This window comes from Micromys minutus (genome assembly GCF_963924665.1).
Source record: "Micromys minutus genome assembly, chromosome: 11".
Classification (NCBI taxonomy): Eukaryota; Metazoa; Chordata; class Mammalia; order Rodentia; family Muridae; genus Micromys; species Micromys minutus.
The window spans coordinates 51286369-51300359 of NC_137980.1; the positions used below are offsets into that span (position 1 = coordinate 51286369).

General features: G+C 48.3%; 2 protein-coding genes across 6 annotated transcripts in view; one reads left to right on the plus strand and one right to left on the minus strand.

Annotated features, from left to right (window-relative positions):
* The window catches only part of CPNE1 (copine 1), a 39121-nt gene extending 37171 nt beyond the window's left edge, over positions 1–1950 (plus strand). For all 4 annotated transcript variants that reach the window (XM_080925236.1, XM_080925235.1, XM_080925234.1 and 1 more), the window contains one exon: positions 79–1950. In XM_080925236.1, the coding sequence (XP_080781362.1) occupies positions 79–219 (141 nt within the window). In that variant the 3' untranslated portion in view covers positions 220–1950. The remainder of the gene's footprint in view (positions 1–78) is intronic.
* A 2187-nt stretch (positions 1951–4137) lies between these two features.
* On the minus strand, positions 4138–8415 carry SPAG4 (sperm associated antigen 4; the record flags this gene model as incomplete). 2 transcript variants are annotated; one of them, XM_080925357.1, is made up of 12 exons in its annotated part: positions 4138–4296; positions 4399–4488; positions 5241–5408; positions 5756–5871; positions 5977–6052; positions 6270–6378; positions 6498–6523; positions 6688–6731; positions 6937–6998; positions 7142–7208; positions 7520–7624; positions 8091–8415. In XM_080925357.1, the coding sequence occupies 12 exons, from the start codon at positions 8398–8400 to the stop codon at positions 4138–4140; spliced, it is 1332 nt and encodes a 443-aa protein (XP_080781483.1). The 2 variants fall into 2 exon arrangements, with proteins under 2 accessions (XP_080781483.1, XP_080781482.1); XM_080925356.1 differs by having other exon boundaries at positions 8110–8182.
* Positions 8416–13991: the final 5576 nt, after the last annotated feature.

Here is a 13991-nt window from a genome sequence, read left to right on the forward strand (position 1 = left end):
GAAAGGTTAAGTTTTGGGAGGATGTAGCCCTGGGAAACTCACAGGCCCTCACTAATCTTGGCTTCCTTCTCCTGGCAGGCTCCACGGGAGACACTTGCACAGACTGTACTTGCAGAAGTGCCCACTCAGATGGTTTCCTATTTCAAAGCCCAAGGTTGGGCCCCCTTAAAGGCACCTCCAGCCCCAGCCAACGGCCCTGCACAGGCCCCACAGGTGTAGTTTCTCTTGGAAGAGTAGGCTACGATCAATTCTCCGCCTTCAGCCTGCACCACTCTGGGCATAGACCAACTGTGCACATTCTTTCCCTTAATAGTTGATAACTTTGTATGTGTTTCTGCTATTGCTGCTCTTTGAACTGCTTGCCTGCCTGGCACCTCTCATTCAGGAAAGAAAGATTAGTAAAGATCACCCCTTTCTCTCAACAGCATAGATTACTTTAGATAGCCACACTTGGACTTGTTGAGTAGAAGACCCTTTGGTCTGATAACCCTGTTCAAGCAAATTAGTCTATTCACTCCATCCACATACTTTGGAAAGACAAGTCTGAATATAAAGCAAGCATGTGGTTGCCCTTTCCTCGGGGTGAGCTGAGTTGGGACTGTGAACAAGATGGAAGGTGCTACCATAGTAAGACATAGCAAAGGTGAGGGAGTGATGTTTTAGAGCAGAGTGTTTGTCTTCCTGTGATAGCTCTGTCCCTCTCTTTCTTGGGAGCATTTGTGTAGCCCAGGCTGGCCTATAATTTACCATCCTGCCACAACCTCATTACTGTTATGCTTGGTTCGCAGTCCTGATTTTTTTATTTGCTTTTTTGACATATGATCTCATATAGCCCAGGCTGGTCCTACATTGTATAGCCAAGGGTAACTTAAATTCCTGCTCTTCCTACTCCAACTTCCCAAGTGCTAGGACTATAAGCATACCTCAACTGTGCTTGACCTTTAACAGCTCATCAGTTTAATAGCTTTTTTATATTAAAGACTTAACTCACATATTCATTTTGGGAAAACTTTGTAGGATACATCCTAACCCACTTTGCCCAGACTGCCTTTAGACTCTTGGACTCCAAGTCCTGGAGTAGCTCTGAACTCCATTTGACTCTGTGCCTTGTTTAGAAAAACAGGTTTTGTTTGCAGGATAGAGCGGGGGAGACTCCTCAATGCAGAATTAAGATGTCCCACAACATGCTGCTCGGTCATGGGGGCACAGTGTGAATCACAGCTCCCAGGAGACACATGCAGCTTAACATTTGTTTTCTAATTTAATGAAACATTGTTTCAGATATCAGTATTACATAAAAATAAAAAATGGTAACAAAGATTGGTGGCTCATAATTGTAATACCAATACTCAGAAGTCTGAGGCAGGAGGATTACTGTCAGTCTGATGTGGACTTGTACACTATGAGTTTCAGGTCAGACAGAACAGCTTTAAAAAGCAAACACAAAATCTGTGTGTATCTGGTTTGCATTTATTTTGGATGCCTTATCCATCAGAACTTAGTGCCTCCTCTCTTTGTTCACTGCATTAATTCGTAAGAATATGCCAGAGTTTAGTAATTCCCTTCCTTACAGAGATTCGATTTACTGTGCTTACACCACATTTTAAGGAATTGGTTTTTCAGTGTGGAAATGATAGGTCACAGGGTATTTAGATTGTTAGCAGCTATTTCAGGTGGCCTTCTGTAAAGAGGTATGGTCATCCCACCCATTAACCTGTGGTGACCTTCCTTCCCCAGATCTCATTTCTAGTTTCATTTACTTCTATCCTATTTCATACACAGTAACCTGTATGTGTTAGAGCTTTTATTCTGTTGTTCTTGACATGTTGAAAATATTTTCCCCTCAGCTGTTACCATTTCATGTTTTTATACTCGATATGCAAATGTATTTTTATATATACTATCCTTTTAAAAATGTATTTATGTATCAATAATAATATATACACCCTCTCAGTGACTGCTTTTGTTTTGTGTTTGGTGCTGGGGATTGTGTCTAGGGCCTACAGCATGCTGGAGTCAGACTTACTATATAGAGGACAGCCAGGGCTATACAAGACCCTGTTTCTTTCTTTCTTTCTTTCTTTCTTTTTTTTTTTTTAAGATTTATTTATTCTATATAACTACACTGTAGCTGTCTTCAGACACACCAGAAGAAGGCATCAGATTCCATTACAGATGGGTGTGAGCCACCATGTGGTTGCTAGGATTTGAACTCTGGAAGAGCAGTCAGTGCTCTAACCGCTGAGCCATCCCTCCAGCCCCATCCCGTTTCAATAGCATAGAGAACACTGTGAGACTGCTCACTGGGTGGAGTTTCCAGTGTAAGCCTAACAGCCTGAATTCTGCTTATGGCAGCCATGTAAAGGCAGACAGAGAGTACTCCACAAAGTTGTCTGATCACCGACAACTATCATGCATGTATTAAAAGTATGAACTGAAGCCAAGCGAGGTGGTTCATGTCTGCAGTCCTAAAACACTGAAGTGGCTGAGGCAGGAGTACTACCTTGAACATTGCTAATCTGGGCTACATCGTGAATTCTAGGCCAGCCTTAGAAGGGGACAGAAAAAAATGTATGGAAAATCTTTTTTGCTTCCTATGGCTAAACTGCCCTTTGTGTATGTGAACTGAGGACTGAAACCAGGACCGTGGACCTTTTTTTAATGGTTTACTTGTATTTTCTGGGCATTGGTTGTTTGCATGTGTGTCTATGTGAGGGTGTCAAGTCCCTTGGAACTGGATTTACAGTTTGAGCTGCCGTGTGGGTTCTGGGAACTGTATCCTGGTCCTCTGAGGGTAGCCAGTGCTCTTAACCACTGAGTCCTCTCTCCAGCTGCAGCACCATGGACCCTTACACACCAGCTCCACCACTGAGCTAAACTGCCAGCATTAGTTTTTTTTTTCTCTCTCTCTCTCTCTTAGAAACAGGGCTTTACTATGTAGGCTGCCCTAGTACTGAGACACCCACCTTCCTCTGCCTCCCAAGTCGAGCAATTAAAGCTGTGTCTGGCCACGCCCAGCCTCCAGTTCTACTTCTTTCATCTTGTGTGGAGACAGGGTCCAGGTAGTACTGACTCCTGGCTTCACCCTTAAAGGAGTCCTGCCCCTGCCTCCTAAGTGCTACGAGTACAGCATCTTAAACTTGTTCCCACATTTTGTATGTGTGCATCTATATGTTCCACTGTATACATGGAGGTCAAAAGACAACCTGCGGGAGTTAGCTATGGGTCCCAGAGATTGAACTTGGGTCATTAAGATTTGGCAGCAGGCCCCTTTAACCCACATGAGTCATCCTAATGACCCCTTAATTTTTTTAAAAATAACTTTATTTTGCTTAAGTGCCACAGTGTATGGAGGTTAGAAGACAATTTTTATGGAGTTGAGTCTTATCTCAGGGACTAAATTCTGATTGTCAGGCTTAATGGCTTTTCCCTGCTGAGACAGGACATCTTACCAGTTCAGACCTTAGGTTTTGTTGTTAGGTTTTTTATGTTTCGCCTTTTTTTTTTTTTTTTTTTTAATGTACCACATGTATGCCTAGTATCAGAGTAGGATACAGGGGCCATCAGATTCCCTAGAACTGCAGTTACATGTGGTCGTGAGCCACCATGTGGGTGCTGTGACGCAAACTCAAGACCTTTGGAAGAGCAGCCAGTGCTCCTAACCACAGAGCCACCTTCTCATGCTCAGTCCCATCTTTCTGTCCCTAGGAACTCTGTACCTAGCAGGAACTGGGGGTAAGAAGTGAGCACAAGTATGCTTTCAGCTGCCTGGTGATTCCCCAGTGGAAAGGGAAGGCCCCTTGAGAAAGGCCCTTGGTGGTACTCTTCACTAGTACTTGCCTGAGCAGTTCCATTCTCTGTGTTGAGGATCAAGTTATGTCATTTACAGCGTAGAATGTCCACAGCACCTTCTCTTGCATATGGTAGACACTGTAATAAACTGTAATAAACTACAATGGCTATTATATGAATGTGTATGGCTCTGGATGTTCCCAGGCAAAGGGGATGTGTTGAGCAGCATCTCCTGTCACACTGCTATCCACAGGCAGCAGGGGCTTTTCCCCAAGAGAGGAGCTCCCAGCACCAATGCTCTTTCCTTTAGCACAAACATTGATTCTACTCCAACCATCAGAATTTTTAATGGGGTCCCCCTGTGACCCCCGTGGCATTATCCTCTGCCCACTCTGAGATCCGCACACCATGGGCACGGACTCGATATAAGCATGTGAAGCGTGGATGGCCCCAGTTGCTTAGAATCTGAATCTTCACCTTGGGGAAGGCAGATGGAGGGTCATTCTGGGAAGACAAATGGATCACGCCAGTAACTGCTCCGTCAAGATTGTCCTCCCCATCCTGCCCGAACATCTTAGGCCTGCCACCCCCAGAGATAAAACACACCTGGAGGTGGAAAGTCTGAATTTCAGATTTCTGCACATCAAAGATGAATTTCCCCAAGAACACTTCAGTCTCATCATCAGCTTGGAGCCCCTGGTGGATGAAGTGTGTGGAAGAACAGTGAGGCACAGAGAGAGGGAAGAGAAAACAACTGTTCAATAGTTAAACGTGCCCTGGCTTATGTTCTCATGATAGGCTGTATAGTTTGGAACCTAGGCTTGAAGAAACCAGTAATAACCAGGATGTTCTAGAATCAGCGATGCGAAGCCAAGATTGTAAAGTTTAAAGTCAACCTGAGCTGCATAGGGTGAGCCTCTCTTGAGCAAACAAACCAGGCTATCAGAAAGATAGCTCTTGCAGAGGACCCTAGTTGGGTTCCTAGCACCCACACAGTGACTCACAACTATTCTTAATTCTAGTTCCACGGTATCCAACACCTGACTTCCCGGGGCACTGGATGTGCATGTGGTACACATACAGGCAAAAACATACATTTTTAAAAATGTATATATATATGTGTGTGTGTGTGTGTGTGTGTGTGTGTGTGTATAATTTTTTAAAGTAGTTGACTGAGCTTGTAATTACTTGTTTTAGAGCACCATTGTCCCCCTTCAGTCAGAAGGAGACAACAGTACTTCATAGATCTTGCCGTTGCAATGAAACTCTGTATAGAGTTTGGCAAGCCATCCTATTATCTGGATGTGGTCACACTCACTTATAAACCTAGAGCAGCCTGTGAGGTAGATAGAAGTATGTTCAGTTTACAGATGGGCAAACTGACAAACACCACTGCCTGGTGTTCCCTAATCAGGATCCCCCCACCTCCAGGCCTCAGCCCCACTCACAAAGACTGCAAAGTCGCGGGGCGCACTGCTGGCTCCTCCGGTGTGTGCCACAGTGGGGGGAGGGTGCTGCAGGGTGATGTCACTTAACTGCACACGACCTGGCAGTCGGATCACCACCTGGCCTTGATCACCTTCAAAAGCCCAGCAATTTCCAGGGAACACGTCTGGCTGCAGGGGTTTGGGCAGACACACAGGACATAAGACAAACCCAGAAGACCAGACAGTATTAGGAGTGTAGGGCAGCCTGAGTCTGTAAGGCTTACACTGCATGTGAGACCCAGTCTTAGGACTGCCTTCTGCATGGTTCTTACCTAGCCAGACAAGGCCATGCTGGGTCCTCTTCAGTTTAACTCCATCCTCTGCCTGGCTGTGGCCCTACCACACTAGGCCAGACGGGGTGCCTCCAAAGCCAAACTGATCTCGGCTCCAGTCCTCCCCGAGCCAAGCTGATTCTTGTTCTAACTCCAGCTCTTCCCCCTTGGTACTATCCCCAGTTATTCTGGCTGCAGCCGTACCTCCAGTATGACTGAGGGTGGGCGGGCATAGTTCCAGAAGCTCAACCGGTTCCAGAAGTAGGCAGTATTCCGATCCTCGTAGTCATTGGATGTCTTCTCCAGGTCGATGGAAGCTCCTGGAACAGGCACAAGTCACTCGGGCTCATCCTAGGACTTATCAGTGTGGTAGAATGGCTGTCTGTGAGTCTCACTCCAGCTCTCCCCACATATCTGTGTCTTACCCACAGAGCTCAGTGCATAGTCAGGTTTGCGTACGAAGTCCTCATTCAGCCTCTGGAACACGAGCTTGGCAACTCTCTAAAGAGGCAGAGAGTGGACCAGGAGGACTGTGAGCTAGTTTACAGGTAGACCTGCTTCTCAGTAACTCAGTGCTCTGAGGTAAGAACTTAAGGCCTTGAGAAAGATTCCCCACAGAGGGACCCAGGATGACGTAGTTCCAAAGCAGCCTTCCAAGTGAACACAGCTAAGCCCCCAAACCTCCCTGCTCAGAAGAGCCCCTGTGCATCGGACTCACCTCACTGTGGGCTGCGCGGACACCGGACACCTCCTTGTGGAGTTTATTCAGTTCTGCCTGGAGCTGCTGTAGTTGCTGGCCCTGGGAGTGCACGCGGTGGTGGTACTGGCTGTAGTTGGGAGGTAGGCACCATGTGGTTAGCTACCTGTCCCTGTGCATTCCTCTCAGAAAGCACCCTCAGATGCATTGCCAGTGTCGCCCAGTCCCTCCCCAGCTGCCCTCTTTCACCTTAGAGTCAGCATCTCCTTAGGTTCCTGTTGAGGAAGGGATCAGTAAGTACCCCTCCCTATCGTTCTTGATGGTCCGTGGGGGTTATCCTCAGTGTTTCCTACACTGCCCTCTCCCTGAAGCCCGGGGGTGCCCCCCCATATACACACAACCTCCACCCCACCTGAGGACACAGGTCTCCCAAACTCACATTCTCCAAAGGAGGGATCAGGTACAGGAGCCCCCACCAGAGTGCTGGGGAAAGAAAAAGTGGGAAGATGGCCTCTGATATAAGAAGACAAGGAAGAAAGCAAGGAGTTGGGGTGAAAGCTAGGGCCGCAGGAGTACATGAGAGACCAAGTGAGGGGGCACTAGAGTGGGCCGAGGGCCACCAAGACGAGGGAACTGGATTTGGCTGCAAACGGAGTAGGGCTGTAGAGCTCGGGGAATACATGCTCACCTGCCAGAAAGATGCTCAGAAGCGACACAGCAGTGAACAGGAAGCGGATGGAGCATATCTCCCTAAAAAAAAACGGTAGAAGCTGATGCCTGGAAGCTCTAATCCACTCTGGGTCCAGGAACACAACTCAACCAGATCTGGATCCGCTCAAGCCTTGGCGGGGCCCAGCCCTGTTGCCCTCCCAAGCCCTGCCACTACCTCTGACCTGTACACACAGACCAGCCCGTCGGCTGCCATGGATAACAACAAGCTCAGCACCTGAAAGAGGAGGCCTAGGGACGGAGACAGGAGAAGTAGCTCAGAGAGGGCGATCCACGAAGGTGAGGTGGTACAGGTTCAGAAAGGCTCAAGAGAAGCTGGGGTTGGTGGTGGGGGGCGGGTGCGAAGGGCAAGGGCCTGGGACTCAGAAGGCAAGGGTAGGTTGGGGAAACCCGAGGCTCACAGACAAGAGAACTGGGGACGGGGAGGGGATCCAAGAGCAGAGGTCAAAGGGCATCTGGGCTGGATTCTCGGACCCATGCTCGAGCAGAACTGGGGTTCGGAGTGCCGAGGTCAGAGGGGATGGGGCTAGCCTGGCTCTTACTCAGGAAGCTCTTGGACACCCGAGGGGTAGGCATCTCCTGCCTCAGATCCAGGATCGGGAGAAGGTTGAGTTGTTCCTCCAAGACTGCAGAAGATCCAGACGGTTCTACGAGAGCCCAGGACTCCATTGAGGTTTTGTGCACCGCAGGCCCGCTCTTCCCCTCGGGGCCCGGGCGCAGGCTCCTGACCCTAGTGCCAAACAGCTGGGCAGCCTCTCAAACAGACCTTTGGTCCTGCCGTACCTCTATGCCACACGCATTGTGCACCCCCAGACCCGGAGCTGGAGAGGTTCAGTCGGTAGAAACCCGACCCAGTCTGAGTCCTGGTGCGGCCGGACCAGTGTCCAGGCTGCCACTCACGCCGGCCCTGCGGCACTTCCTCAGCCAGGCCAAGGCACAGTATTTCTTCCGCCCCCTCCCGGGACCGACCATGGCACCCAGCTCGCTCCTCGGGGGACACGTGTTGAGCACGCCCCCTCAGGAGCCAGGTCGGTTCTGCACCCAGGTCCGCGCCGGGCCCCGCCCCGCGAGCCCGCCCCGCCCTCTCGCCCCCGGGTTCGACCCCGCCCGCACCCGAGGCCCCGCCCCTCACGGTTGCCGCGCCACAGGCGGTCTGCCCATTGTGGCTCCGAGCTGCCAGCTTCGGCCGAGAGCTTCCTGCCCATGTGTCTCCTCCGGGCACTCCTGGGCTTATGGCAGGCTCACCACAGCTCGAGCCCCGGGCCCTTCTGCCCTCGGGCTCCCCGAGCTCCGGCCCAGCGGACCGGTGCCCATTGCTGTCCCCCGAAGTCGCGCTGTGGGAACTATTGCTGTTCTCGCTGTAGAAGTTGGGTGTGTGATTGTGAGAGGATGCGGCCGAGCCTGGACGGGGGCTCCGCCGCATCCTGACCTGGGCTACCCCTCTGGGAAGCCGAAGTCGCCGCAGCCAAAGCCCTCGGCCCTCCCTCAGCTGCCTCGCGCCGCCGGGTAGGACCCTGCGTGAGCCCGGGGCGGCGCGGCCGACTCAGCCCTGGCGTCTGCGACCCTCCCACTGCTGTGCTGTTGCTGCCGTCACAGAGGAGCGCGTCACAGAACACCCGTGACGTCACTGGGAGCCAAGCTGTCCACCCCCCTTTTCTGATTTTGTTGTTGTTGTTGTTGTTGTTTTGGCTTATTGTGTGTGTGTGTGTGTGTGTGTGTGTCTCCAGGATCATTCAGCGGTTAAGAGCACTGACTGTTCTAGAGGTCCTGAGTTCAATTCCCAGCAACCATGTGGTGGCTCACAACCATCTGTAATGGGATCTGATGCCCTCTTCTGGTGTTTCTAAAGAGAGTGACAGTCTCCTTAATACATATAATAAATAAGTATTTTTAAAAAACATAATTTTGTTGCTGTTATGAATCATAAATAGTTTTGGAGATCGAGGCTTGCCAAAGGGGGTCACGGTCCACAGTTTGGGAACGACTGAACTAGGACGTGGAAGACTCCATGGCCCCACTTGTCTCTGCTCCCACCGAGTTTCCATTACAGGCATCAGAGCAGCCTTTGTTTCTGTGGATTCGGGGTTAACAACCAGGTCCTCATGCTTAGGCGGCAAGCATGAGGTTTATCCACTGAGCCATCTCAACCCCCTTCACTTTGTTTTCTGAGTCCCGGCCTCTTACAGGTTTGACTAGAGAGCTAACCAGCGAGTCCTAGCAATTCTGCTGTCTCTAGCTCTTCCGAGTTGGGATTACAGTCCCCTGGGCTCTGGCTTGTAGCTTTTTACCTAAGGTGCTGGGTATCTGCACCTCAGGCTTCCGCAGCAGACATTTTTATTGACTTTGCCCCAGTCCTCTATGTATTTTAGATATGAGGTTTTGTGTCTCTTGCTTGCCTGCTCCTGGATATGTAGCCCAGGATGGTCCGGAGTCAGGACAATACTGATTCTGTCTCCTGAGCGCTTGGGACTACAGGCATTTCCCTGTGTCTGTCATTCTCAGCTACAGAGACAACTCGGCTTTATTCACTTCTGTATCCTGAAGCACCTAGACAGGCCTAGCCTATAGGAAGTGCCCAGGTATTTAAGGAAGCAGTAAATATTAGGAAGGAACAGAGCATCATTCAACACACTAAAGCAGTTATGTTTTAATCACCCCTCTTATTCACTTTTAGAACAGTCTCACCATGCAGCCAAAACTGGTCTGGAGCTCAGATCTGCCTGCCTCCACCTCCAAAACTCTGGGGTAAAGGCATATACCACAAGTATAACTCCCAGCTGAGAAAGAGAGAGAAGAGAGAGGGAGAGAGGAGAGAGAGGGGGAGAGGAGAGAGAGAGGAGAGAGAGGGACGGGGGGAGAGAGAAGAGAGAGAGGGAGGGGGGGGAGAGAGGAGAGAGATGGAGAGAGGGGGGGGGGGAGAGGAGAGAGATGGAGAGAGGAGAGGGAGAGAGGGAAGGAGAGAGAGAGGAGAGAGGGAAGGAGAGAGAGAGGAGAGAGGGAAGGAGAGAGAGGAGAGGGGGGAGAGAGAGAGAGGGAGGGAGAGAGTCTGTTTTCTCTTTCCACCATGTGGGACCTAGGAATCAAGTTGAAGCATTCAGGCTTGGCAGCGTGTGCCTTTATCTGCTGAGCCATCTTGCCATCCTACAACGCACATTTTAAATAGCTACACGCTTGTACCAGGAACAGCAATGTAGTGACACCTGCAAAGTTTGCACAGGAAGTCTATCAGGCCCAGAGGGAAAAGGACTTATTTTCCCGAGACCATGTTGCAGGGCAGGTCAGAATTTGGGAATGCTGACCCAGTATGGTGGGTAGCACACTTCTTTAATCCTAACACTACGGAAGCAGAAGTAGGAGGATCTCTGAGTTCAAGGCCAGTGTAGTCTCCATAAAGAGTTCCAGGACAGCTAGAGCTATACAGTGAGACCCTGTATCAAAAACAAAACAAACAAAAACAAATAAAAAAAACCACAGCGACAAAAACAGAATTCCAAAATCCTGCCCCACCTGGTATCTCTCTTGTCACATCACAGCTTACTTAGAATGGTAACCAGCCTGTGGTGACCATTCTTAGGGAGGCTGAAGTATAGAGACTGTTCTGAAAAGCTGTGTTCCAGCCCAGAGATCTTGTACCGGGTTCTAGAGAGGTGACATTACTGTGTTTCATTAGATTCCACGGAGCCCCAGAGGACAATGGAGCAGGAATAACAAGAATTCTGATCCAAGCCAGTCAGTCCCCGTCTGACCCTGCCCTGTGTCCTGCGTGAAGAATCCATTGGATGGCAGGCAGTTTCTCTGACAGAGGATGTGACGCCTTCCTAGGCACTTAAGTAACTTGACACCTGACCTGGACCTTACTTGAAAAGAGAACAACTTGAGCTGGAGAGTTGTCAACCACATGGTGTCTCACAACCATAGATAATGAGATCTGATGCCCTCTTCTGATGTGTCTGAAGAAATAAACCTTGTACATATATATTTAAATTATTTCTTTTTATGTGCACTGGTATTCTGGATGAGGGAAGTTCATGAGGCCCCACCTCCAGACGAAAAGCTACTGGCAAACAATGGCTGCCGAGGGAGGGAGAACCAATGTTCTCCAGAGAATTTGAGAGAAAGAGAACTTGAGGGGAGTTGGAGGGGGAGAAGTGCTAGAAATTACATAAATTCTACCTATAAATATCACCTATGGAATGCTCAAAAAAATTAAATTAGGGCTGGAGAGATGGCTCACAACCTTCTGTAATGAGATCTGATGCCCTCTTCTAGTGTGTCTGAGGACAGCTACAGTGTATTTATATGAAATGAATAAATCTTTTTTTAAAAAAGTTTTTAAAAGTTAAGTTAAAAAGCAACTTAACTTTCTTGTCAGATGTAGGGATGGAAAAACTAACACAAGGAATGATCATGTTCTACATTTTGAAACTATGTGACAAAGCCCAGTTCTGATGTTCCAGTCCTATGTGTCAGCCGCCCTGAACATTCCTTGTATTTCAGACACACTGAACAAATTTCAAGTACCTAGAACTTATTCCTGGTGCCTGAATGTGGCTTCTGGCTCCAGCTTCTATCTTCCAATCCCATTTTAAAGATTTCCTCTTCATCCAAGTGCCTCTGCCCTCCTTCCTCTGAGATTCCCAGGTTTGACTCTTACCTGCTGTCAAAGCAACTGTGGCGTATTGTTTTGGGCTGTGTTAGCACTGACATCCAAGACACTTCTGAGAGGTAGAGAACACATCTGTTTCACTTCTTGGCTGTGTCTCTTTGTGTGTGAGAGCACACCCTTAACCCCAGCACTTGCAAGGCAAAAACAGGCAGATCTCTGTGAATCCAAGGCCAACCTGGTTTACAGAGCTAGTTCCAGAACACTCCTCTTACAAAAAAGAGAACCTTGCTGCCAAGTCTACTGACTTGAGTTCGATTCCCAGAACCCACTTTATGGGAAAAGGGAACTCACTCCTGAAAAGTTGTTTTTGAACTCCATATATCCATTGTGACATGTGTACACATTCTCCAAAATAAACAAATGAATAACTATAATTCAAAAATTAAAAACTAATCTAGGGGAATGGACTAATTTAAATGTCTTAGGGGTGAGTAATGCGGCTCTTCCAAAGGACCGGAATTTGGTTTTCAGTACTCACATCTGGGCAGTTCATAACTGCCTATAACTCCCGCTCCAGGGATCTGAGCCTATGTGCACACATACACATCAATAAAAAAATAACAAAACAAAATCTTTAACAGCTAAGTAGGACATTTCTATACAGAAAAATAGTTAGGTTTTAGTTTAATTCAAAGGTTTGCAGACTCCCCAAAGCCCATTTACAGCTTCACCAGAGTCTTCGTACACTAAGTTAAGGATCTCTGGCTTCTGGCTAAGAAGCACAAAGAACAACAACTGTATGCAGGCTCGGGCTGTTTTCAACCACTCATCAATTGAACTAATGTGTTGAGTGCTTACAGCACAAACCCCGGGGGAAGAGGGTTCACCTTTTACCCCATCTATTCATGCAGACAGTATATTTTTTGTTTTGAGACTAGGTCTCACTCTATAGCTCAAGCTGACCATGAGCTTGAGAGGCAACTGCCTCAGCCTCCCAACTATTGGAATTACAATTATATGCCACTATGCTTGGTCCCAGCTAATACTTTCAGGGTCCGCTGTGTGTGGTAAGTGGGTCCTGAGAACTCAGAACAAGAAAGTTTGGAGCTAGGAGTGTGGCACCTACTTTTAATTCTATTGCTAGGAAGGCAGAAGCAGGGGTATCTCCATGTTTGAGGCTAGCCTGATCTACACAACGAGTTCCAGGACAGCCGTGACTACACAGAGAAACCCTGTCTCAAAAACCAAAGAAAATTATGTGTTTGTTTATGTCAATCCGACACAAACTAGGATGGTCTCAGAAGAAAGAATCTCAATTGACAAAATGTCACAAGCAAGCCTGTGGGGGCATTTTCTTATTTAAGGGTGGATTTTGGAATGGCCCAGTCTTGTGTGGGCAGTGCTTTCTCTAGGTAGGTGGTCCAGAGTTATATGAGAAATAAACTGAGAAAGCCAGAAGCAGCAAGCCAGCACACAGTGGTCCCTCGTGGTGTCTGCTTTGCTTCCTGTCTTAGCTTCCCTTGATGATGAACTGTAAGCCAAATAGACCCTTCCCTCCTCTCCTGGTTAGATTTATATCAATTTGACACAAGCTAAAGTCATATGAGAGTCCTCAACTGAGAAAATACCTTCATAAGATCTGGTGTGGGCAGGCAAGTCTGTAGGCTATCTTCCCAATTAGTGATTGGTGAAGACAGAGGAAGGACCAGCCCATTGTGGGTGGGGATGTCCCTTCGCTAGTAGTCCTATTAAAAAAATAGAGCCTTGGCTAGGTTCTATTAAAAAGAAAGAAAGAAAGAAAAGAAGGAAGGAAGGAAGGAAGGAAGGAAGAAAGAAAGAAAGAAAGAAAGAAAGAAAGAAAGAGAGAAAGAAAGAAAGAAAGAAAGGAAGAAAGAAAAGAAAAGAAAAAAGAAAAAAGCAGGCTGAGCAATTAACCCTTTCCTCCTCCCCAAGTTGCTTTCGGTTAGGTGTTTCAAAGCAGCAGTAGTTAACCTTAACTAATGCAGAAGTTGGTACCTGGGGCAGACCTGACCATGTGTTTTTCAAGGACCATAGAAGAACATGGAAACAAAGCTTGGTGAGCTGTTCTGTGGGAGCTTGGAAGATAAGAATGTTGAGAGCAATGCAGATGATGGAAGCCTGGCTTGTGAAGTTCCAGAGGGAGGTTTGAGAGGCACTTTAAGACTCTATTGGGCCGGTTGTGGTGGCACTTGCTGGTAGGATTTTTGAAGGAGGCAGAGGCAGGAGGATCACAAGTTTGAGGCCAGCTTGAGCTATACATTTTTGGGGCTGGAGAGATGGTTCAGCGGTTAAGAGCACTGGCTGATCTTCCAGCAACCACATGGTGGCTCACAACCATAGGGATCTGATGCCCTCTTCTGGTGTGTCTAAGACAGCTACGGTGTATT